General features: G+C 42.9%; 1 protein-coding gene across 1 annotated transcript; it reads right to left on the bottom strand.

Moving 5' to 3' along the window:
- Positions 1–306: 306 nt before the first annotated feature.
- LOC103029142 (adhesion G protein-coupled receptor B1) lies at positions 307–26,991 on the bottom strand. The gene is made up of 31 exons (XM_015603237.3): positions 26,446–26,991; positions 20,469–21,406; positions 19,128–19,277; positions 18,917–19,012; positions 18,633–18,794; positions 18,348–18,512; positions 17,475–17,639; positions 17,151–17,315; positions 16,922–17,023; positions 16,596–16,702; positions 16,288–16,482; positions 16,095–16,163; positions 14,676–14,784; positions 14,409–14,552; positions 14,219–14,294; positions 13,849–13,951; positions 13,232–13,275; positions 11,070–11,193; positions 8,191–8,294; positions 7,924–8,026; positions 7,532–7,752; positions 7,341–7,407; positions 7,131–7,216; positions 6,545–6,716; positions 6,350–6,445; positions 6,130–6,166; positions 4,893–5,533; positions 4,524–4,559; positions 4,093–4,197; positions 3,591–3,641; positions 307–2,625 (listed from the first exon to the last, which is right to left on the bottom strand). Exons 2-31 carry the CDS (start codon positions 21,190–21,192, stop codon positions 2,428–2,430), a joined length of 4,617 nt encoding a protein of 1,538 aa, XP_015458723.3. The 5' UTR covers positions 21,193–21,406; positions 26,446–26,991; the 3' UTR covers positions 307–2,427.

Here is a 26,991-nt window from a genome sequence, read left to right as displayed (position 1 = left end):
GTAATAATAGGTTTAAAATAATAATTTACCATCTGTGTTATCTTTTTTACTCTGTCTGCACAATGTGAGAGCCAGTTTGTAGTCTTTACAAGCTAGCACTGTGAAATTTAAGGAATCTGCTGAAAATCAAGGAATTTAGGGTGAGAAAAGCCTTAGTTAATATGTTGAGGTGCCTCAAGGTCCACTGCTAGGGCCTATCAAGTTTTTAATAAGGAACATTCACCAAATAATAAATAATAAGCTGTTCAAAGCTTCAAACTATGAGGAAACCTTGTCGTTTGGTGCGAAATGAAGAACTGTTACATGTTATAATATAGATTTTTCTTTTATTAGAAATAACACATATTCATTTTGTGCTCTGAAAACTGTACACGTGGAAAAAAATAAAAGAATAAAGACATAGAAATGAAAAAGGACAGAAAACATTCAGGTAGGAACTTGAACACCTGTACCGTGTAAGACTGGAACGAGAGGGAAGGTTATTGGCACATAGGGTGACACATAGAGTTCCATAACACAGGACAATACAGAGGACTGGCAATTCAGTAATCTGACAATGGGGAGGGGGTGGGGCATCAAGTAGAAAACCAAAGGTATTTACCTGAAACTCTATGGTCTATTATTCTTTATATATAATATCTCTATTTTAATTTTCCAAAATTAATATTGGTCACAGGACTCAATGTCATGTGCTTTCATCCATTACATCCTCACGGTGAAAGAATCTTTGATCGTTGCTAACGCAAAGTCCTTATACAGTGTTCTTCTCATAATAAATGTGTCTATATGCTCTATAAACATAGTACAAAAATCTCTGGAAATAACAAAAAAATATGTCAAGGGTCTGACATCAGCCTCGCTTGAGCATCAAGCGTCCGTCGTCATATTGCACAGTTATCTTTCGCTCTGTCTGCACAACGTGAGAGTCTGAGAGTTTGCAGTCTCTACAAGCTGGCACTGTGGAAGTTCTGATGAAGCTCATGGGAGAGGCAGGGCCAGAACAGCCTCAGTTAAGGATGTGCTGAGGTGCCTCAAGGCCCAATGCTATGGTCTATGAGGTTTCCTAATAATGCATTTCTTTTTTTCGTCTATAGTTCGCAAGGCTGTAGAAAGAGCTGAAGTAGCGGAAATGGAGGCGAAACACAACCAAAAAATTTGATGCAAATTATCCAATGAGGCCTTCAGCAGAGGACAATCCGTATCCACCGCAACACAGTCACTGGCGTCCGGCCGTTTGGTACCAGGGAACAATGCACCAGGGTTGCTCCAGACGCAGCTGTGGCGTAATGCAAGTGGGGCATGAGGTCTTGAGTTTGAGTGTCTCTGTGAAGCCACACCTCCACTTCCTCTCCACTCTCCTCTGCTCTTTCTCCTTAAGAAAAGCTCATTATGCCTTGAAGATGATTTCTTTTTTTTGGGATCTGGTGATTTGATGAGTGATTTGACTTAAAACTTGAACTTATTTGGAAAATCAGTGACAAAACATCTTCGAACCAAAGAAAATAAAGAATAAAGAAACATAACATTCAATAGAAATCATATCCATAATGATATTCACATAAGAACACATAAAAATCAATGATAATAACTGCAACAATAATAGAAGATAACAACAACAGATGTTCAGCTCTTATAGTCCTATTCAAGCCTTGAATACGAGTCCAGAAAAGCTATGCTGAGAGACTCTGAATAGAGTTCAGTGGAAGAGTCTATAATAAGCTCCATAGAAGCAGCTCTACATCAAAGCGATTAAAAACCACAAACCACAGCGTAAACATCTCGCAAAAACATGCGTCCATCCACCGCAGGGTTGGAAATACCCCAGAGGCTGCTGGGAGGTCGCTCGACGCTCGTCTTCCTCCACTAGCAAGCGGAGAGGAGGTGCTGGAAGAGGCCCCCGAAGAGGCCAAGCTCAAAGCAGCCGAGCAATTGGACGGTACTTTGGCCAGAGGCCCCGCCCCTTTCCACGCTGAAGTCGAAGGAAAAACTGAAAAGGCACAGGCATGAAGACCACACCTCTCCTGGACCAGACGGAAGAGTAATGGGAGAAGCTCTCGGCGGAACCACCTTCGCCAACCACTTTGGACCCGGAGGAGAACCAAAGCCAACCAGAACCAATCAAATCTCCACGTCTCCACTAACATTACCATCAAATGCTACTTCCTGACAGCTACTGGTGAAGCTTGAGGATACATGAATTCACAATTTGTGCTTACACCTTTTCTTCCTCTCTCTTTTGTCCATCTTTTTTTTTCCTTTTCCTTTTTTTTGGTTCTCTTCATTCTACTCCTCTCTTCATCTCCTTCATCCTTCTGCATCTATCCAGCTTCCACCGCTTCCCCAATTCCCTTCAGAATCTGCCCTCTTTTCCTTCTTTCCCAAACCAAAAGGAGCCAGGGGTGTACAGGGGTTTTCACAGCAAGGCCTTCACACCTCCGTCTGCAGGTCGATGATGTCTTGGCCCACCAGAGGGATGGTGGTGCTGGCCTTTTCCCACTCCACGGTGGGCAGTTCAAGAGGGGACGCTGCCAGGGGCTCAAGGTCTTTCCGTACCCAGGCCGGGGGCGACGTCTGCGACCGGGGCATGCTCTCCCACGACCGCTCTCCTGGGGCCTGCTGCTTGTCCTGGAGAAAGGTGAAAAGAAAAAGATTTGTTAGTGATGTTCTTGTGAGGAAAGCCTAAAATGCATTCTCTGGTGGAGTTTTCTATTAATAATCTATTAATATTAGTATTAATTTGAAAACTGTATATTAGTTGACAAACACAAGTATTGGGCCTTCTACTCATCATTTCTGAAAAATCAATGGTAATAAAAAAAGCTAATTATCCTGCTTTTATTGGAGTAACTGTCTCTACTGTCTGAGAAATGCTATCCAATGCATGTTTTAACCAATAAATTGATAAAATGATTTTTTCATGACCACACAATTTTTAAAACATCAGAGTAGACATGGACAATAAAACCAAAAATCAACTAAAACTATAATTTAAATTGATATAATTTAGTAGATTTAAAAGGAATCTGATAAAACACACAATCTTCAATAGTAAAATGTGTGTCAGAGAGAGCTCCAAGGCTTAAAATTACTGAATTAATCTTTGTGCTGATGGATGTATTTTTTTTATTTATTTTAGCTCAAAATAGATTTTATACATCAATAAACTGAAACACAAGGATTTGTAGGCCAAATGTTTGTATACCATGACTTTTCCAAAACTTTCTGGTTATTTTTAATTTCCCAAAACTTATCCAGACCTGGAAATTGCTTTTTTTTTTTTTTAATTATTACATTACTTTTCATGACCATATGAACCCTGTTGAATAACTGCTGTGAGGATTTGATTGCATTCAGTGTCAATAGCATTAGTAAGGTCAGGATGTTGGATAGTCACCATCCAACGCCTCATCCTCAACTCCTCAACTCATCTTAAACTTAACTGGAGTTTAGCTGCTCCACAGCTCAATGCTATAAGATTTGACAGATGGTGTGTACCATATATAAATGTTTAAATATATAGTATAAGTATTGTAACTGTCTGGATTAAAGACAAGGTCTTTAAAGTCAAATAGTTAGACAAATATACTTACGCTGTGGTTGGTTTTGTCGCTTCCCGCAGAAGACACGCTCCACCTCACAGACTGCAGAGAAGACAAAAGATTAGAAGAGAAGATTAAATAAGGAAAAGTATTTTAAACTTGGTGCATTATTTTAGGACTCTAAAGAGGAAAAGGTGAGCTGAGATTTCTTTGAACTGCTATTTTCAGCTTCCTTTTCTAACCCTGCTATTTATTCCTCTCTTCCTACAGAAGCAATTTAAGATAAAACTAACTGAAGATGGCTGTGAAGATGTGAGGAAGATCTTAGATGGCTGAACTGAAGGCTGGTCTGGCTTTGCTCTCAGCTACAAAATGAAAGCTGTGCAGTTCTAGTCAGACAGAATTGGGTCTTTGTGATAAACTTAGTTTCTGACGAGGCCCGATCTTGAGAAGTGTACTCTTGTCAACGATCTGTCGTCTAAAGGCGTTTGCTGCTATTCAAAGTGCTCTTAATTGGATCTCGGCTGCATTTAAGTGGCTATTTGCATCTCACCTTGCTGTCAGAAGCAGGCGACTCTCTGTCCTTCTCAGCGTGGTGTACTTTTCTGTTGAGGTCTTGGAACATGTTCTGGTGGCGCTTCCGCGTATGCATGATCTTCTGCAAGAAAACAGGGGGAAGAATATTTTAGGATATGATTAGAAACCACAAAAGGATACAGCAAGCTACTGCAGAAATCATCTTGACTAATTGTCTTCAAAATACTCAATTAATGTTATGATTTTAGAGTGCAATTTGATGTTCTGTTCTGATTAATGCAGGAAAAAGGCTGAAATATCTCTCAACATTTGGTTAGGCTTAGGCAGTGTTTTTTTAATCAGGTTAATAATGTGACTGAACCAAAACTGAAGTAATGGAATAATTATGCTTAATGCATCACTAAATTGCGGTGGTGCTGTGTAGGTGAGTTATGAAAACATAATTACCTCAAAGTCGAGCTCAGCATAACGAGATTTCTGCCTCTGAGATGAGGAAATCGGAGGGAAGGCGGGAGAGGAAAGAGAGAAAAACAGAACGAATATTAGACTTTTTCATCATCACAGCCATTGTTTTTTTTTTAAAGCTAAGTGGTACAAATGTGTCTTTTTTGGGCGTTTATAGAGGTTTTTAAGGTTAAAAGACTAAAGCAATATTTTATCAAATATTTCAAACCAATCTTAATAGCTTTTTCCTCCATGTTACTTCATATCATTAAACAACCAAGTTTAATTTGGCAGTCATTTAGTTAAGAATCTTAAGCTATCTTACGATTTAGTCTTAGTCATGGTAATTATCCACAGAAAAGCACAGCTTACCCCTTCACTAACTTCCAGTGAGCTCATAGACAGCGTGGAGATGGTCTCGCTCTTGGACATCATGGAGTTCATGGAGTCAAAGGTGTCTCCCAGGCTGCTGGTCATGTGGCTCTCGCTGGAGATGTTGTGCAGGTTCTGGACGGGCGAGTCTCGCTCCTCCGAGTAGGAAACGCTGAGGCGGTCGGCCGGAAGCGTCCTGCTGGCGTAGGCGGCCTGGGGCTCGGCGAAGCCGCCGCTCATGTGCATGAGACGGGCCTGAGGCAGCTGCTCCACGCCGATGTTGTACTTGGTGGTGGAGGACAGCTCCTCTTTGGGCTTGGAGCGCAGGGTAGACGTGGTGTTTGGCATGAGGACGTAGCCGCCGGCGTCCATGCCGCTGCCTTCGGTCTGGCTTCTCACGAGGTCCACGTCCATCTGCTTGAAGATGTCGCTGTCGCACACGTAGACGGGCTTTCCGCAGGTTGGGTCCACGCCGCGGCCCTTCTCCCTCCGCAGGGTCAGCGTGTGGCTGGAGTACTCGGGGACGGCCTGCATGTGTGACTTGGCGCTGGGGTTGGAGGGAAGGGTGTGGAAGTTGGGTCCCATGGGTAGAGGCATCTGGGGAGGAGGCATCTTCTCCTCTGAAGAGCTCTTCATGCCACCTGATGAGAGGAGCACAGATTGGCACGTGAGGTTAGATATAATTATTGCCATAGAAATATGTTCACATTTCCTACAACTACTCTAAAGATCTCATTTGCCAGCTAATTAAGAAGTCATAAATAATCTGGACCATTGATAATTGATTGGGGTTATAGCACAACTCTACATTGCTGCCTAATAAAATAAGACTTAATCTGAAATATGAGGATTTCAATCTATTGTTATGGGCAGAAAATTGGCTGGCATCCCACAAGGTTGTATTTTAGGGCCTATTCAATTGTCATTATGAGTCCAAAAACACATTTTCCTTAAACTGTGGCATCTTGAGTCCACATATTATACAATGTGTTTAAATAATAAAATTGTCTAAATTTGTCATTTATGCTAACATTTATGCTAACATTTATGCTAATATTTGAATGTGCAACATTGCAAATATATGATACAAGAAAGAAGCTAGGCTTTATACTGTCCTGCGCTAACATGCCTTGGGTCATAATATAATAATACACCCTAATACATGCTAATAGACACAATATGCTGGGATTCAGTTTGTTCCAACATACATATATATCTTTTTTAATGCTAATCTTACCTGTTCTGTTGGAGTCAGCATCCTTTTCGAGGTCACCCTGTGAAAAAGGGAAAAAGATGTAAGGATGAGGAAAACGAGTGAGAAATAATTAAAATAAGCAGCTATTTGTGATGGCTGCTGGTCATCATGTAAAATGCATAAGAATGCTAATGTGGCCTACACAGAATATGTGCTCATATATACATATATATGTGTGTTTGTGTGTGTTTATGGGACTCACCAGGCGCTGTGTGTGGCCGTTCTGAAGCGAGCTCCCAGAGTCTCCATTCCCGTCATCCTTGCGGTCGACGACGCGACACTTCACAGCTTCCTGAACCTGTAGAACAAACATGAGGGATGTGTATTAGCGCACGATTCCCACACAGCTCCAAGTCTTTATTGTCGGGATCATGAGTTTGCCTGTTTGACGGCTCACCTCTCTGCGCAGGATGCAGTGAACCATGACGATGATGAAGCCCTCGAGCGAGTCGAAGACGGCGAAGAGGATCTGGAAGAGAGCCGAGCGCCGGTCTGTGATTGCCAGGACTGCCGACATCCATGTGAGAGCCAGCAGAGGAAGAACCACACAGGAACTCCAGAGAGACGCCCTGTGGGAGAGCCAGGGGATGATATAGGTGTTATATATGGCATAGGCAGTATGGGAATGCGTGCTTTGTGTTTAAAAGCCTTTTTTATGTCAACCAGGAACATCTGATTGCACATATGCTTCTGAAACCTGTGCTATTTTAACCATTTCTATGTTCTATGTTTATAGTAGTAGTAGATTCCATAGAAGGACCATTAATTTAATGTGTGGAAAACCTTTTAACCCATTGGATCCTAAAGTACTGTAAGTATTCAGTTATTAATAAGCTAAATACAGTACTGTAATTGTAAATAATCTTTTGGTAACCATTCAACTGATGTAAATCAATGTAATAGCAATAATGTAGTTCTAATATAAGTTCTAATGGCTTAAGGAAGTGGATGAGATGGTTCTTTACTAATTTGATGGTTCTTACCCTGCTCTCTCCTTCAGCTTTACATCGGTGATGCCATCCTTGGACACCAGCTTATTAAAGACCAGAATACCAATCACCATGTTCACCTGAAGCACACAAGCATACACAAGCATATAGTGAGCTCTAAAACTTCTGTACATTTGGTACTTTTGTTTTTTTTTATGTTTTTAGGTTTTTATATCTTAAACCAATAGTAATTCAGGTATTTACCAGGACTACGGCAGCTGCGGGACCAACAAACGAGTAGAGAAGCCCGCCCTCAAGAGACAGCCAGCAGCTGTAAGAGACAAAGTATTATTTTTATAAGTTAAAAAAGTAAAAAAAGTTAAAAAAAAAGAAAGACCAAGAGTTATAGACATAGAAAAAAAAGATAGATAGAGATCTCAATATTCAATACTCACTAGTTGACTGTGCCGTATCCCTTGGCCTTGGTGAATCCCACAGAGACGGCCACCACCAGGGCAGGAAGTCCCCAGCCCAGGCACAGGAAGCGCTTGCGGATGATCCGGTTGCGCAGGCGCCCAGTCACGGCCATGTAGGACTGCCATGCCTCGGTCAGAACCCAGCAGAAAGAGGACAAGAAGAAGAAGTGCAGGAAGGCTGCGACCAGGGTGCACATGATCTGCGGAGAGAACAATAATGAAGGGAATGGGATTATACTACATGATTATATGATTATATTCATCATTAGAAGCACAACTATCATTTAATCAGCAATAATTATGGAACTAATATGTACCATAGTGTTTTTTTCAAAGGGTCACTTTGGTCCATACATAATGTGATAGCATACCTTGTTGCGAGCCTGAGTCTGACCAATCAGGATGAGCGCATTGGAACAGATTATTGACAAGCAGAAGTTGATGAGGATGACCGAGCGCTCTGAGCGGATGTACCTGAGGGAAATAGAAAAGCGTCAATATGAGGTCAATATAAAGTAATATACAGCATACTGTGTAATATAATACACATATATATAGTCATATATATCCTTTATATATTTATATATAGCCTGTCTATATTTGGCACGTTTAAACTATTTGTGTGTCTTTTTACTTACTTCCAAACAGAGACATAGATGATGATGAGCAGCAGCAGTGTCAGGGATGACACTCCGCATCCCACGATCATCGTAACCGACGGCAACAGGTTCTTATCCATGTTCTAGAGAGGAGACAGGAGACAAGAGAGACGTGCATTTGAGTTATCATTCACAGAGACACACACATTGACTCTCTTACACACACACACAGTCTTTAGGACTACACACTCATACACTCATACACTGGCTGTTGTCCCTTCAGGCAGTATGAATGGCAGAAGTAGGGCAGTGCTGAGGGAAGGAGAAATGAAGGTGAGAGAATGAGACAAAGAGAGAGAGTGTGTATGTGTATGTGTGTATGCTTATGTATGTGTGTGTATGTGTGTGTGTGTATTCTGCAGAGGCCAGGTGGGCTATTCTCACCTCAGCATTAATCAGTGTTGCTGTGCGGTAGATGCTAAATGCCCATGGTGTGCCAGTGGGCACCACACACTCACTGCCCTTTGGTGACTGAATTAAGTTAGACAGAGTATGTGGACCAGTTGTAGGCCAATGAATGGCCAGTGTAGACTTTCTGCCATAGCTAGCTAGCTTCAGTATTCCAACTCAACTGGTTGGAATACTGGAATAGCTTTAGATGATATCTCTATTCTCTATATTGCCTTGTAGAGAATGGGGCTTGACGAGGTTTCCAATGAAGTCTCATAAACTCTAGTCTTGGACTTTGAAGATTTGATCTTCCATTGAAAGGAAAATACAGTCTACGACTAGGCTTTATCTACTCTTTTCCATTCTTTACAGACTCGAAGATATATGATTTTAGCCTAATTGTATGGCATCAATCAAAGAATCCTTTTTTTATGACCATACCAAAGTGGTACCAGTAATCTCAGAATTTACTGTCAGAGCAGAAATCTCTGCTCTGACAGTAAATCTAAGTAAACTGAGATGAACCGAACTGTAGCTACAGTGCAGGAAGGCACAGCCCGCACTGCTTCTTTTATCTCTCAAAAGATACAGACAGAGCGGGATGAATCCTAGCTAGTGTGACCCAAATAGACGTCTGACAGGCTTTGCCCTTGAAAGATGGAATATTTGTCTCTCCAAAAAAAAAAGAAAAAGAAAAGCGTATGGAAAGCAGGACGAGGAGGCCGCAGAGACTAAAGATGAATAGATACACATCTTTCTGCACGGAAATGACTGTCCTGTGCATCCTCTTTTACTGTAATAGCGTGGATTGGACTGTTTCAGGGCATTTTTTCTACGAGATTAAAGGGAGAACAAGACAAAGAAGACTGCTTGTGTGTTGTGTCTGTTTTCTTGAGGAAGCAGAGCTGGTGGAATAAGAGCGAAAGAGAGAGAGAGAGAGAGAGAGAGAGAGAGAGAGTGAATGCTGCAGTGTTTGGTTGTTTGTCTGGTTGGTCTGCATTCATATGCTCTCTTTCTTTCTTTTTTTCTTTTTCTCTTTCTTTTTTTATTTATCTTTCTTTCGCACACCTCAACAAGAAAAAAAAGGGACAGAGTGTGTGAGGGGGGGGGGGGGGGGTGCTTAGCTTCATCGCTGATTGGCGGATTGGGTAGCCACCGTTCAGTATCACTAGCTGTGTGAGGTAAGTTTTAGCTGCAGTCTCCCCTTCCAATATAGAGTGTATATGTGAATATGTAAAAATACATGTGTGAATAGAATAATCAATATATATATATATATAGAGTAAAAATAACTGAACTGAATAATAAATAATAGTGTAAATAATAGATGTAGGTAATAATAGTCTGAATAGTCAGGATTGGACAAAGAAGAAGAAAGCCAATAGATGTTTAAATATATTAAAATGAGAGGATGAAAAGAAATGTATATACACAAACAGTCTTGATATATATATATATATATATATATATATATATATATATATATATATATATATATATATATATATATATACACCAACACACTTGTGACCAAATACTATTATATATATTTTAGATATATAACTGTACATTGTCCATATACTGCATACTCAGTCACAATACATACGTATAGCGTGCATGTATGGTTCTACATGCATATGTATACATGCAGTGTATATAAAGCTATGCAGCTGTTTTAGAGTATACATTAGTATCTAAGAGGGGAGGGGTTGTTTTTCTTTCGCCTCTCTCCATTTTCTATACCACACACACACACACTCACACACACTCTCGCACAAACACACTGGGCTCTGCGGATGCCGTTGCCAAGGCAACTGGAGAACAAAATGGTAGCGAGGCAAGAGAGAGAGGTAGAGGCAAAGCCTCTAATCACATACAGAGCAGCTAATGTGCACGAGTGGAACGTGCAAGCTGCAGGTGCCTACATCAAAGCTAGAACATGAGCTAGAACACGGTTCCGGGGCAATGACTGTTCTTTTTTTTTTTTTTTTTACCTTTTTTTTTCTCTTTTTTTTACATTCACATTCATTGTGATTTGCACACAATGCAATGCATGCATTCTGATTATGTGGTACTGAGGAGCAATAATACCATAATACCATAGTACCATAGCCATGTATTAATTATTAAATGTTAATTACCATGCATATAATGCATATGCATATAAAGTGACTGCAAATTTCAAATTCTAAATAAATTATGTCTGTAGTAAAAAAAAATTCTCTCTCTCTCTCTATATATATAATATAATCCACAGCTTTGCCTGATGCATGCATGCAAATCATGCTAAACAAATTGATTTCATTTTAATTGCAATTTAAATTTAATTGCAAAGGCAATTAAGTCTGCAAATACAGGTAGTGTCTTATTTTATGAACCACACATACACACACACATATGCATGCACCCAACACACACACACACACACCATGCTCATCAATTACACAGACTGGACCGGACTGACTTACCGAGTCTGGGTTTGGCCGCGCTAAGATGGCGAAGGTGGAGAGCGAGTCACACACACATTTGGTTCTGGAGTCGAGCGCGAGCGCTCTGCAGCCGCGAGCCGACCACGAGCCCAGCAGAGAAGCACTGCACGAGGGGAGATAGAGGAGGAGGAGGAGGAGGAGGAGGAGGAGGAGGCGGTCGAGACGGAGAGGAAGAAGACAGAGAGGGAGAGAGAGGGAGGGAGAGAGAGATGGGGAAAGAGAAAGAGAGAGAGAGAGATGCGCACAGAGTGTATGAGAGAGAGAGAGAGAGAGAGAGAGAGAGAGAGAGAGAGAGAGAGAGAGAGAGAGAGGAAAAGAGAGGGAGAGGGAGGCAGAAAAAAAAGGAAAAAAATATTCTCAGTGAAAAACAATGAACCTTTCTCCAGCCCTTGTGGGAATTCAGCATTCAGGTTGAGCTCAATGTGTGTCAGTGGTAAAAAAAAGCCAAGGAGAAAAAAAAGAGAAAGAGAAAGAAAGAGAGTCCAGACCATCAGCTCTTCTCACTGTAGACTGACTGTAGACCTTAGTCTTAATCTTTTTCTTAAGATATTGAATGTGTTTCTTTGTGTATTTTAATGCTGGTATACATCATTTACAGATTCACAGATCATTCAGCTCATTCAGATCATTAGACTGCACTGCTGCATTGTCCACACTGGTGCAATACACTGGTAGAGGTCTGTAGAGATGGTGTTTAGAGACTGGAAGAAATGCCAAATCCAGTTTATTTGGAATTGATTGTTTAAAAAAGGGTCTAAAAATCCAAATTTAGTATGTATTTTATTTATAATAAAAAATTGTATACATAATTTGTACACACTGGTCTTTTTATTTTTGAATGGACCAATAGGAATGCTCAATTAGATCCATTAGAACACATGGGTTCTGAAGTTGCATTTCATTGTTATCTCATTAAAACTAGATAGAGATTTGTTTTCAGTTGTAAATTTCTACATTGTTTGAATGCAACAGACACTAGAGTATTTCAGGATAAATGGACCAACTTTCTCCTGTAATTTGTTTTGGAGATGCTTGGTTGTCAATGGAAGTCAATGTAAAAAGTTGAACATATTTTTACACAATGTAAGAAAAGCTATTGTTCAAATAATGTAGACAATTAAACTTTAAAACATAAAAGTAAATGACTATAATTGATGAACCCCAAAATCCAGTCTAAATAACTGTACCTGAGATGCACCTTTTATGATAAATGAATATACCAACAGAAATTCTCCACAATGGCAGATTTCTTGGAATTAAATCTTTTTACATTTTTTTGACTTTCACTAAAACAGTAAAAAACGGTATGGAATGGTAATGTCTCTCTCTCTCTTTTTTTTTCTCTTTCTTTTCTCTGAGAGATTTGGTGTAGGTTGCCATGGTTTGCTGTGTTGGCAGCGGAGATGGTTCTTGGCTGAGGGGGGTGGGTGGATTTCAGGTCACATGACCTGGGCTTGAAAAAGACAGAACCCAAATAACTGGACAGGGGTCAGCTGGGTGGAGGGGGCGGAGAAAAGGAGGCTGAGTGACAGACTGCTCCTCTTGCTGCCCTTAATGATGCTTGGCCTTGCCCTTTAATTCCTGACCTGGCAACCTGGCAGGTGCTGACCGTAGCCTGCTCTGTTTCACCTGTATTCTCCATCAATTTGTGTGAGTGTGCATGTGTGTGTGTGAGAGTGAGTATATGTATGTGTGTGTGTGTGTGTGAGTGTTCTTGGGGCCAGAGCACGGCAGATGAAAGTGTTTCAGTGTTTATATCAACTTGGAGTTCAAGTGTGCGAATCTATCTAAATGCAAATGGCCCACCTGCGCTTTTGGGTGCATGCTTGTGTGTGTGTTGTGTGTGTGTTGTGTGTGTGTGTGTGTTTCTCCTGCTACACTGATGTATATCTTCAAATCCTGAGTAGATGGTTTAGTTTTGACCTGCTTGTTCAAACCGAGGGCAGAAACTAGGCGGGCGAGGATGACTTGGACATTGCCGTGGTGACACATGGCACTGGGGGCAGTAGGGTGTGAGTGGCCTTTTCGGCTGTGAAAGTGTCCGGGCCAACTGGCCTGCTTTGAGAACTTTGGAGAGCACACACATTCGCCCAGCAACATACACACGCTCAGAAACCAGCAGCTACAGAATTAACACTTACGTCTCGCTCTCGTCCCAGGCAATGCATGTCTCATTGATAGTGCCCTGCAGAGACAGAGAGAGAGAATAACAGTGCATATGTGAGCGAGACTGCAGTGAAAAATATGCTCCATATGGTTATGCTGCAGATCTGGATTGCCTTATGCCATATGGAAATCTTTACATAATCTATATAAGGACTAAGCATATGTTTTTATATATACAGCTCATGAACTTTGTTTTTTTTAATTCTATAAACTACAGACAACATTTCTCTCAAATTGCAAATAAAAATATTGTCATTAAGAGCATTTATTTGCAGAAAATGAGAAATTACTAAAATAACAAAAGGTTGCAGAGCTTTCAGACCTCAAATAATGCAATGAAAACGAGTTCATATTCTTCATATAAGTTTTAAGAGATCAGAAATCAATATTTGGTGGAATAACCCTGGTTTTTAATTACAATTCTAATGCATCTTAGCCTCCACCAGTCTTACACACTGCTTTTGAATAACTTTATGCCATTCCTGGAACAAAAATTCAAGCAGTTCAGCATGGTTCCTCTTGATTATATTCTAGAGTTTTTTTTAGTTTGGTAAAATCAAAGAAACACATCATTTTTAAGTGGTCTACTCACATTGTGCAGGTGAGGGAACTCGATCTCCACAGGTGCAGTCAGGAAACCAGGGTTGGGCTTCACAGTTACAGTGACAATCTTGGAGTTCAGCAGGGTGCTGTTGCTGGAGGGTGAAGAAGCACATTGACTGTGTTAGGTAAGACAACTTTGCTTTAGTGTATCTACTATTAAATATGTATATTTAGATAATATAAGATTAACATTTAGCAGTAATGTTCAAGTCATTAGTAGTAGTCAAAAGGTGTGGATTTTTTTGTCTAGCCTTGTTTCAAGGTACAATATAAGACAAGATGTGTGAGACACAGTGTGTTGGACTGTGCATGGACACTATCTGTGTGTATATGTGTGTATGTGTTTGTGTATAATGTACCTCTGCAGAGACAGGATAGGGCCCAGGTTTCTGTACAGAACGATGCCAGTCACAAAGCCTGTGCTGTCTTCGGCACCTGGAAACAGATCAGAAATCAGAAATACTGGAATTTGGGCCCACAGATCCCATTCCTTTGGGCATACGGATAATGGACATATGAATTAAAGTGTGTGAATGTGTCTGAGTGTACCTGGTACATCCAGACTCAATGCATTGCGGGACACAACGATCTTTTCTTCTGAGTTGCGCACCCACTCCATCATGCCTCTCCATCCCTTCATTGGGAAAGTCACATCGGAGGTCATGGTTTTGGGACGCTTTTGGATGCTCAGCTCTGAAGGAACCATAAGAAAGCAGGAGGAGGAGTCAGGTGAGAGTCAGGTGAGACCACATGAGGTTGACTTCCTGTGCTTCAGGTAAGTGTCATCTTTGCAATGTTTTAGCTTCGCAAACTCACCAAGGTTCTCAGTCACTTCATAAATGTCTTGGAAATCTCTCATCTGCTTGCCGATCATGTCAATGAAGTCTTCAATTAGGCTGAAGAAGTCCTTGATGCTGCCTCCCATCTGAGAAAAATTTAAAATTTGTATTAAGACCAGAAAGACCATACTACAGAAGGAATGTGTTGGATGTTGGGCATCCTTTGCTTACAACACTCAAGGAACAGTAAGGGTTAAGTAGTAATTGGTGGGTTAATCCAAGTATTGAACCCACAAACTTCTTATCAATCATCTATCACTGCAACTACTGGGAAAACTCTGGTTTGGTGGACACTACATCATTTCTGCATGCACGTCTAAGACCAAACAATTGAAGACTGTAGATTGAAGGCTGAAGAACTTCCTTGGTCCCATAAATGGATGGTGGCTGATTCACTCGTACGTGTGGAGTGAGTATGTGAGGAATTTCGTACGTCCGTCTGACGCAGACGTGCGTGAGTGTGTAGGCGCGAGGTGTTCGCATTCCCTGCCCCTTCGCTTTTCACTGCCTATACAACTCCTGTTCTCTCACGGGCTGCCATGACAACACACAGATTGTCGTGTAGGCGGTGTGAGTCTCGCTCGCTTGCTTTTTTTTCTTCGTTAAACTCGCTCACCGTGTTAATTCTAGCGACACTGGAGACTGGAGGTCGGGGCAATGCAGGGCTGCTCTCCAACTTGGGATCTGCACTTACTTGAAAACCTAAACTCTTAAGGTTTTATAGGGCTGAGGAAATGGTTCTTTGACCCTTAATGACAATGGTGACATCTTTATACCGCCATTGACTTTACCAAAGAGTCATTGAAGATCCTTCTTTTTTGTTGAGTTAGAAAAGTTAGATCTATACTCTCTTCTTATACAGTAAAGTCTTTAAGATCTTTTTTATGTCTTGTGGAGATCATTCAGTTGCATTGGCAAATGCATCAAAGACTGTGATCAAGTCCTAATAGAAACTAAGGAAAAACCTAACAGCATATTCTCGTCTAATGGTTTAGTCTTCTAGCACGCTACATTAAGCATATCAGTAGGAGTACTGGAGCTTTTTTTCCTCCTTATTTTGGACAGGAACAATCTGAGTGGGCCATGTGAATCAGCTTCATCTGGGAGACACAAATGGGAGGACCATGAATCACCCTGTGCTCTTAGGTATAACTCACCCAGGATGGCATCTTAATGTTGACTAATGGTGCTCAGTGCCAGCTGTGAACTCATGCACTGCACCTTTCCCGGCCCACGCCACAGGGCTATTCTGTCATCCACACTAATGAGTCAGGTTCTATATTCACTATGCTCTATGCATTGGGGAAATGGGCTCCGGGCGATAATGAGAATGTCGAAAGTGTTAAGGTAGACCCACACACCCACCCATCACACATACACACATATACACACTCACCAGCTGTGTCTCTTCCCATTTGCCATGGTGTTCCTCCTTCAGTAAATTGCTGATTGTCTGAGCGTAGTTCTAATTGGAAAGGGAAAGAAGGAATTTCAATTGGATGCTTGAAAAAAAGACAAGAAATTTGGTACTGCTGAGCTACAGGAAGGTCGTGCATGTCTTTTGTTTAGCGGTTTGAGGCAGTATTTACCTCAACGTCAGCGTTACTGAGGCTGTAACCAGATCCGCGGAAGATTTCAGTAGTGTTCTTCAGAACTTCCATGACTGCCAGCAGGTCTCCACTGTACTTCGTCCCATCATCTGAGGTCATTCTCAGCCTGGAGAGCATCTCAGACACACCATCGACTAACACACCTTTCTGCGACTTATTGAAGTGTTCACGAGCCTGAGGACACAATATTAGAAACACCATGGTTATTTATAATTATAATTTTTTACTGATAAGAAGGTCAATAAATCATGTTCATGTTTTTTGGGGTTGTTTTAAACCAATCATACCAGTTCCTGGATGTCTTCAAACTCCTTAGAGATGCACTTGATGTAGGTGGGGTTCTCCCAGAAGGCCAAGCCTACGGCATCCAGGGTGCAACGTCGAATGACCATGCCTGCAGCAAAAAGCAAATCTGAAGATAAGCAAATAGGCAAATTCCAGTGGGGAAAAAGGGAAGGATAATGTAGGCCAGTGGAAAAGTTGGCAAGTTCCTCTAAAAAAAAAAAAAAGAACAGGCTGTCCCTTATTTTGGATCAGCCTGTGCTGACCCACAAACTGCATGCACTGCCTTGCTCGAAAGCTAGCATGGTTTATCAAAAATGTGCATCCGTACCTGTGGCATCAGAGGGGCAAGGAACAGCTGCAGTGTCACCAGCTGGAGTCCTCTTCCACACCACACTGCCATAGTTTTCCTCGACACAGATCTCATGGGGTTCTGCAGGGTTCAATACAAGGCCCAGTTAAGTTTTGCACAGATGCACAGATGAATAAAGCACAGTAAATAAAGCTGATAAAAAAAACTTTCACAAATGCAAAGAAACAAGCATGGATTTGCTTTGTACCTGGGCATCTCTTTTCATTGCAGCGTCTAAGTTCAGCTTTGTCACCAACACAAGGTTCTCCACCAAAAAATGGCCCTTCACACACTCTCTGTCTCTGCTGGCTTCCTCCTCCACATGTCTTGCTGCAGCTGCCCCAAGAGCTCCAGGAGAGCCATCTCCCGTCCACTAGAGGGCACCAAGAAACCAGTTAGTACAGCTTGATCCATGCAGCTCCATGTTGTGCACCATGTTAATTAGTCCATACTTATTAACTTTCATACTTATCAATTACAGCTACAATATTAAACATTTAATACTACTGTGGCAACAGTCGTGAGGGCTTACCTGGGCAGTCTTTGAGGAAGCAGTTGCTAGTCTCACGCCAGTCTCCTCTGCACTCTGAGCCTCCATATGATGGGCCATTGCACTCGCGTGTGCGCTGCATCGTACCATTGGAGCAGGAAGCAGAGCATGGACTCCAGGCGGACCAATCGTTCCAGGAACCATCGACTGTGAAGACAACAGGACGAGGGCCATTAGCTTCACTTTAGTTTAAAATCGGGTGAAAGGGTTTTTTTGTCTCCTCAGTTGCTTTTTAGGTCAAGGGGTCTTCAAGACCTTCACCTCAAAGCATTCATTGCTGTTGAACTAAGGGGATGTTGCAAGTCCTAATGATAAAAGTCTCAGATGGGGTCAAAATAAGAGTTTATACTAATGAGGGCTCCCAGGAGTGTAAGCATGCAGGTACGTGTGTGAGAAAGACATTTCCCAGTGGTCCTACTAATGGACTGAAACACAGGGCTAATTAGGAGCCTCAGGAGGACATAAATTGCTTCTTCTTTAGATGGCCTCTTAAGTGCAGAGGTCTGTAAGGAAGCTTAATGTTCCCCACTGTAAATCACTGCCTTTTCAGGACACTTCACTTTTAAGGACTCTTAATTGCTTTGATTTTTATGGTGGGAAAAGAAATGAAGAGCCAAAAATGCTAAGCCATTAACTAGCATGTGGTTCTTTTGGATGCTCTAAAGCAGTGGTGGACTATTGTGCAGTTGAAAACGCATGGTCTGCTGTTTTACACAGAGCAAGGAATGGGCTCTAGAAACTATGGACTCCAGCGCCATCTGGTGTTCAAACTGAACATGACATGCCAGAACACAAAAAGCCTGCAAATATACTAGAATTTGCAGTTTTGTGCTTTACTGGGCAAAGAATACATACCAGGGCACACAGCGATGTTGCAGAACTTGGTCTGTTTGGTGGGGCCCCTGCACGGTTCTCCTCCATTATTGGGTGGCTTGCAGAGGCGGACACGGTCACGGTAGCCACGTCCGCAGGTGGATGAACACAAACTCCAGGGTGCCCACTCATCCCAAGCTCCATTCACTACAGAGACAAAGAGGTGGAGATGCAATTGCTGTCAAAGAAGGGCTCAAATAACACTTCTTTGGACAATAGAACTATGCAAGTCTAGTTAATTTGGTGCATCTAGGTTCTATCACTTACCTGGGCAAACAACAGAGTTGTTGCAGGGTCTGTTCTCTCTCAGGGGGCCGGTACACAGTGTGGTAAGTGCGGATGTCATGCAGTTGCGTGTTCGGCTCTGCCAGCCCTCACCACAGCTCACGGAACAACCGCTCCATGAAGACCACTGATCTTGATTTGTTTCTACAACAAGAAGCCAGAAAAGTTGAGGCAAACCTATTAAACTTGTTAAAACACACAAATATATACAAAACTAAGACCAATAAGATATATAAAAGATCAATTGGTTACTTAGGGCATCATACCTGGTTGAGGAACCTGCAGAAGGCTGCTCTCCTCTCCATTGTCCCTCCTCTGGCCAATGATGGAACGAAGACCCTGGCTACGCTGGCGAACTTTACCTGTTCAGATAAAAAGACAAGATGACCTGTTAGCCTCCCTCCACCACCTACATTTCACTCCATTTCACTCCATTTTATTAAGTTCTCCTCAAATTTGAAGGAGATCCAGACTCACCAATGCAGGGTTGGGGGTTGCAGGCACGCGCTTCTTCAACTACGCCCTCGCAGATGCCATCCTTGGGTTGACATGCCCTGCTGCGAACCTGGATTCCACCTCCGCACTCATTGCTGCACTCGGACCAGTGAGTCCAACCAGCCCAGCCCTCTGTGGGAGAACAGTAGGATTGCATGGTTAATATTTACATGATATTATTTTATTTTCAAGCTGTATAAGCATAAGTTATATGCTGCATAAAGTAAGCTCCAATTCTCTACACTTTGGGATTTTGGGAATTAGGCTAGCAATACTGCCACCTGGTGGAGAACATTACAAACTGCACCCAGCCATATTTTTCTTTAATACAAAAAAAAGGCACTACAAAAGCTTTGGCTGGCTGTTCCAGGAATTTAAGGTGCCTACACCAGACTTACAGGGCATTCATCTACCTGTGCCTTATCACAAACACATTTCAGGATTCGATACACTCGAACGACACAGTCAATACAGCAAGGGTGGGCAAAACTCGAAGACATTTAAGAAGAACATGAACAAGACGAACAAAAGTTCTTTCGGTGTTTGGCTGCTTTGAGCGGCAAATGCCAGGGCGCTGCATGATAAAACAGCTTGAAAAGAGGTTTTGATGCCCGCCGTGCTGTGTATGTTCGCTTTCGGTGCAGAGAGGCTGGTTTCTATGGCAACCACGAGTGCAGCGCATCGATTGCCTGCCCTCCCCGGCTGCGGAGGCATTGTGCGGCAGTGGTGGTGGAATATTGCCTCCTGCCTCGCTTCGCTAACACCTCAGTAATGCCGAGAACACACACATACACACACATGCTTCTGCTTCGCATCTGGGTTAAGTGAGCGGCAAACCTCAGCATCACTTCAATTGCAGCTTGTTAAAGGCTGGTAGAAGCGAAGGTAGGGTGTGAAACTGTGCCCTTGTTTCACTGCTGCCGCTAAATCAACTGTTTATGACTCAGTGGCACAGCGGGGCATCTTCTGCAAGCCAGATTTCTGGCTTCTTGCATGGAAGGGTGGTTTGTGAGAAATGGGGAACATTAGTGTTTGGGATTGAGAGAAATGCTAGAATGAAGACATGAAGACGATCAAAAGTTTCATGCAGAAGTTTGACTTAAACTAAAGTGGGCTAAAGTTCTTGCCAAACTCTTGTCAAGTTTCTGCCAGATTTAACTTAATACTTAAGACCTTTATCCCCAAAATTTAACTCATTAACTAATCAATTCAAGTCCTTCAAATTGCTGATAACCATTTAAAACAAGTTTGGATAGTAAGTATGGAGCTAAACTTTAATCAGATGGGATAGACACATATTTGAACACATACAAACACACTTACTCATGATCTCGGCATCCCTGTTGCTGTCTCTGATGGTTGATGAACACTTGTCCACGTAGACTCCGCCCCTGTAGCAGCCACCTGCCCTCTTCTTGGGTGGTTCCCAGCACTGGCATGGGGTTGCCATGATACCACATGGGTTACCGTGGGTACTGGTCGTCAGGCAGTCTTCCAGCCACTTGCAGAGCATCTCGCAGGCAGGCACACTAGGATTCCTCTTGCCAACAACCAGGAACTCTGCACTGAAGTGGCTGCCTTCATCGTCAGAACCTTCCTCAATCTCCAGAAGCTCAGAGCCAATGCGAGGGACCACTTTCCTCACCTGCAGGAACTGCTTGCTGGACTCCAGGTAGGCCACAGAGGAGGTAGCATCGCAGAGTCGCACGACCTCATCGAAGCTCTCCATGCCCAGGTAGGTGCGTGAAGTCTCCAAGAAGGAGTCGAACTGGAAGGTCTTGATCTGGCGAGGGGTGCAGGACTCAGTGGGCTTAGTGATCTTCATGTAGACGGTGTAGCGGCGGGGATCTGGGTTCTGCAGGGTCCAGGAGCAGGGAGCCGAATGCAGGGCCGTTTTGGAGGAGAACAATCCGAAGAAGCGACTCTGTTCCAGGGTGGCGCAGGTGGCTGAGGCAGGTCCGGAGGGAGTAGCGTGGGTCAGGCCGATAAGAGTACACAAACATAGGGCCAAGGAAAGGCCGGTCAAGGAGAGGGTTCTCCACTCCATCTTCTTGCTTTTAGAGGATGGATGGATCGATAGAACTGATCTGGATGTCTTCTGCTCTCTTTTTTGCTTGAGCGAGTTTCCTGTTCAAGGTTTAAACTTGTAGGTTTTCTTGTTCTTTCTTGTTTTTGTTGTTTACTTTTGTGCACTAAGTTGGTTTGGATGGAGGGTTGAAGACTTCACTAGAATGTTTGGGCCATATTTGTCTGTAGCAGATCTGTGGAACAAAGCACAAACACAGAAAACAACAACTGATATTAGAGGTGTTACAGGTGAGGCCAAAGGTGTTTGCAATCAGGCATGGTCGGTTCATCAGCGCAATTAATTTAATTTAGGGATCATTTGGGAATGCAGATCATATCACAGAGCTTTCCATTGACTATGCAATTTCAGGGCCTCGAGCCATGCTTCAACAATAATCATATCACCTGCTCAATGGTTGGCAGGCCCTTGATTAGCATTAGTATGTGCAAGCATGCACCCATCATCAGCATGGATGCAGGCGATGAGAGTCGCCACTGCTGAAACACAGAGCAATTACACTTAGACTATAATTACAGTGTGCTTCACAGCACATTTTTTCCCTCTGTTCCATCTCTTCACTTCTCTCTCTCGCTCCTCTGCCCACGCGTTAACACGTGGCCTGGCCGATTGCGTCAAACTGACGTCCGTAAAGATTCCACAAACGCCCACAAGAGGCTGGTGTCGCCTGGAGACTCCAATTTTGGTCCCTGCAGTTTTGAGGAGCCCAGCGGGAACTCTCGCTTGGTGTCAAATTTGGCAAAAAAAAAAAAAAAAAGTTGTCAGCAAGGCAGACAAACTCGTGCTCGCAATTTGCAAGAGCATTAATTTGCAAGGGTGGGTGAAAAGTGTGGATTCATAGCAGGAGTTCTGTCTGGACGTCTGTCTGCAAGAATGTTGGTTCAGAACGTCTTGAGGAAGTTGAGATTAATGAGAGTGAGGTTTCTGAAAGATTCTTGGAGATACTCTGCAGAGATTTGTGCAGTTGGGTACAATTTCTTCTAAAGGTCACTTTAGAAAAGTCTTTGCACATTCTTTGTATTGCATGCTTCCAGAACACCATCTCTTGCTCCAAATAAAGGAGGAGAGGAGCGTGAGAATCGCAGAGCTGCTCTCAGCTACCGGAAGGTTTCTTGAACTCTGAATGTGTCTTCCTGGCATGCAAAGTGGAACAGGGATGAAGGGGGACATTCAGCCCCAGCTGAGCGAGGAGAGACGGATGGAGGGACGATTGTGGGTTTGATAAGAAACAACAAGGGAATGTGAGAGCAGCTGGGATTCTTCACTTCTGGCTGTGGTGCACGTGTGGGTCTGGGAAAGCATTTAGCCTTCTGAGGTCAACAGTGCATGACCCTTATTAACCTATATGTATATATATATATTAGTCTAAAGTATCAGATGAATGTAGTGTGCTAGATTTGGGATGAAGGTATGTCCTGCAGGATGGTAGCTCTCCAGGAGCAAAGTTGGTGACCTCTGGTCTGTGGAAAGTTCAGTATCTTAGCTTAATAATCTTAATCATCACATGATTAATTTGCATGCTTTTGCTGCTGATGTTGCAGATTGCATGCAACCCAACAGTTCTGATATGATCATGCTGCCCATATTATGTGATGTGTGAAATTGCGCGACAGCATTGTGCTGTGAAAGCTATAAGGTGACTCGTTCCTCTTTTCCGTGTCATCTGAAAGCTCTGTCGCTTCTAATGGGCTTATCTCCCACTTCCACCCTTGCCCTCGCTCTCTATTGAATCTCCCACACCGGAAGCCATTAAAAGCAAAATGAGTGCCCTGAAAGTCTCTTTCTCTCTCTTTTTCTCTCTCCCTCTTGCTTACCCCTCTTTCCCTCCCTCTCTCTCTCTCTCTCTCTCTCTCTCTGTCTCGCTGTCACTGTCTCTCTTTCTGGCTCTTTCTGTCTGTCTCTTTCTTGCTCTCTCCTAAAAGGCAGACTGGATTTTGATTTAGACATTTCCCCGGTAGTTATGGAAACAGATGGTTTACTTTTTAGAGGAGAGATGAAGTGGTGAGAGGGAAGGAAGTGGAACAAGGGAGGCGAACGGACAGAGAGCGAGAGATCGGAGCCAGCCGGCAGACGCTGAGAGATAATATATGCAGATTTGCTCCTGTTTTCGAGTGCCACTTGTGCAGCTGAAGTATTTACTTCAGGAGTGTCTGGCCTCTATCTCTAGCTGCATCACCTGATCTGTGAACTGTTAACAGATCCCTGCATACCTAACATCTACCTAACATCTACCTAACATCTCATAACATGTTCCTAAGTCTCCTCAACTTCACACCTTTCTACATTAAGTCAGAAACATTTGTCTATTATTTTCAAACATTAAACATTAATGTAACAACTACCAAACACCTGTTTAACACCTAACTCAGATTTCTTAACATCTGGCTAACTTCTTAAAATATACCCAATATGCCTGCAATAACACATCTCCTAATATCTTCTTGTACCTACTACATGAACTATCCCCCCCAAACATCTACTTACTTTCTTCCCTAAACTTTGAACATCTACCAAATATATAATCTTACAACTTCTCCTAACGTGTGCTTAAAACTTCTTAACACTTTCTGAACTCTAAACATCTACTTGACATCTATTTATCAATCCTAACACCCACTTAACATCTTAGAACATATTCCTAACACCCCAATGTCTCCCCTAAGCATCGTAACATCTCCATATCCTCTCCTAACATCTACCAAACGTTTCCTAACCCTCCACAACCGCCTTTCAGCACCAGCCACATGGCTTGAGATCCGGATGGAGTTTGTGAAGCGCTGCAGCTGCAGCATTGTGCTGGGCGTGAGAGACTGCGAACGCCATCAAGTTTCGTCTGACTCACGCCGCGAAGAAGAGAAAGCCGATCCAGGGTTGCCTGGCAACTATGCCACTCTCCGCTTGCCAGCCCGTGTTACATTTTAATAAGCACTTTTGGAGTCTGAGGGACAGGTTTGAGCACCTGTGACGAGACAGCAACTCATTACAAATCACCGCTCATATTGTTTATGATTATAGGAGGAGGATTCTCTGCTTCCAGACGAATCCTGTATCAAGACAGATCTGGTTCGATGCTGGCTGTCTTATGCTGCGTGAGTCAGACTTGTAGAGATCTGGATATGATCTGAGGCACAAAGACCTATAATAAAGCAGATCTGACACTTTGACCACGGTGGGTTTGTGTGTGCCCCCTCGCTGCGAGGCAGCACTCGCCTTTTTTTCTTGTCTTGCTGACGCAGATGACTTAATGTTTCCTTCGGCTGTTTATCGCCAACGGTGTTAGAAAAATAGTGCGCACACTTTGGCTCTGGACGAGCTGGCCATGTGACTGCCCACACACATGCGCCAGTGTGGGAACAGGCGGGCAGGCAGTCAAACACACAAACACTAAGACTAAAAAGCACACATTATAATACACACAAACAAGCAGTTGATTCAAATGCAGCAGCTTGCTGAATGGTTTTTTTTGTGCATCAGTGGGAAACACAAGTGATTCATTTCTATATGATTCAGATCAGTCCTGAACAGACAAGCTGTCTATGTTCATGCGTTATGCATGTGTGTGTGTGTGTGTATATGTGTGCGTGCATGAGTGCATGAATGTCCTAAGACTTGCATAGGATGCTTGACTCCTATGCAATTGGAAGTCTAGACACACACCTGCAGCTTTAGGCAATCATATGCATGACTAAGGTGTAAAAGAAGGGTGAATGCTTCCTTAAATGCATTAGAATTGAGTGAGAAGTAATAAAATTTGAATTGGATTGAATGTGCCCATTCAGTGTTTTTTCTTTTTCCAACACACTGTTCAGTTCAACATTCAGTTAATCAGCTCATTTAGAGAAAGCACTAAAATATGCAGAAGCACATATTCTAATGTGTAAAGGAGTGTTATATTATTATATTAAAGATAAAAAAATAAATATGCAAAAATACAACATGCATTAAACAGTGCAAACCAACACAAAGCAAAAACATATTAAATGAAGTCTAAATAGCTAAATATTAAAAAAGTTTTAACAGATCAATAATAGTAGTAATCAGTAATCATGAGTGCATGCATCAAACACGCATCAGAGCCAAGCAGACAGAAAGCCTCACTAACTGCATTCCTACCAGAAGCCTCTGTTGAAGAGTTGAAGAGTTTCAGGTGCGTTGTTTTTAGCGCGCAACAAGCTCGAGCTCGAGCTGGAGTTTTCCAAAAGCTTCGCGGTTGCCGCGTGCGTATCTTTAGGTTGATTAGCCTTTTGAAAGCGCGCGTGCACACATGGAAAAAAGGTTTCTGATGCGAGCTTGCGCTTGCTGCTTGTTTTATTATTCAGTTCAGTTAATAAACTGAAGGTGCAGCACAAATCTATAAAGTGAAAGTGTTGGTTTGTTAGACTGAGTCCAATGAAGTGTTTGCATTTGCTGCGTTTGCTGCTTTAATTAATGCAATGCAATCAAATGCATTTTAATTTAAAGTGCGTCACTTTTTACTTCCATCAAGTGTGCACCGAGGCAAACGCTTACAGCTTTTTCGCTGCAATCCCACAATCAGTATTATTTTCTTGTTATTACTTGTTCATTGGATCCAGCGTGCACCGTCTTTCACGAGGTATATGCTGTGAGCGCTGCGAATGCGCGAGCCTCAATCCTCCGTGCGTAAAAGTGAAGTGCGTAGAATGCTGTGGAACATTAGGCTGTGCATTGGGATCAAGAAATACATCAAACAAACTTACTTACTTACGTATTTGAAGCATCATAAGAGGCAGCGAACAGTCTAACAGTGTACCGCTCAGTGCGCGTTCACACTTTCAGCACCACGGACAGCGCAGCGCAGCTGTGCGCGCACACACGTGGAGGCACTCCGGCAAACTTTTTGCGCGCTGTATTTGCTTCTTTCAGAGCAGCCTTAGTTTCTTAGCACAATGAGCGCGCGCTTACACATACACATAGACATACATAGACATACATAGACCTATAGAGAGCCAAGAGAAGGGAACCAACAATTCCATGCAATTGACAGATTTCCCACAAAGTTCTCACAATGTGACTAAGCAACTACCTAAAGGGATTGAAGACATTTTTGGTTGTATCCACAGAGACAAGAGGAGGAGTACCTCTTAAACAACATCATCATAACATAGACAAGAACATAGACAAAGACATAGGTGCAAGAACAAGCCAAGTAACGAAGTGTGTTGTGCCACAACGTGTCCCACAAAGTGAAGTTACCTCTAAGAAGAAGATCTTTCAGAAGTTCTCTCCATCCACGATTTCTGCTCTCGCTGTCTCGTTTCTCGATCTCGATCGACCTCAAAGGCTGAAGGAAGGCAGAATGAACTTCTTCTCCTCCACGCTCGCAAGTTGATGAGAGCTGTTGTCGAGACGCGTGCTCGAGAGCGCGCTCGAGACGCGAGAGTCCAGAAGTGCGTAAAAGTGCGTAAAAGTTTTCAGACTGAGAGTCCTGGTCTCAGTGCAGTCCTTGTTCCACAAGCAGAGTTCAAACGGCTATGAAGCGACTCTGACCAAACTCCAGAGAGTTTACTACCAACCTCTCCTGCTGCAGGTCCAGCTCTGGGGCTGGGAGTCCAGCAGCAAGCGACGGAGCTCCAGCAGAACCAGCACAACAAACAAAGTGTTCTTTCAGCGGCTGCCGATCCTCAGGCTTTTCTATCTCTCTGCTGCTCCTGTCTGTGTTGGTACTTTTACTCCCGGCTTCGGAGTCCTCCTGCTTGTGGTTTCTGCACTGCACGCGGGCTGTTTCAGTCTCGCTGTGCC

This window comes from Astyanax mexicanus, chromosome 2 (assembly GCF_023375975.1).
Source record: "Astyanax mexicanus isolate ESR-SI-001 chromosome 2, AstMex3_surface, whole genome shotgun sequence".
In the NCBI taxonomy this organism is placed as follows: Eukaryota; Metazoa; Chordata; class Actinopteri; order Characiformes; family Acestrorhamphidae; genus Astyanax; species Astyanax mexicanus.
Note: the sequence above shows the minus strand (reverse complement) of the source record. Positions and strands in the feature narration are given on the sequence as shown.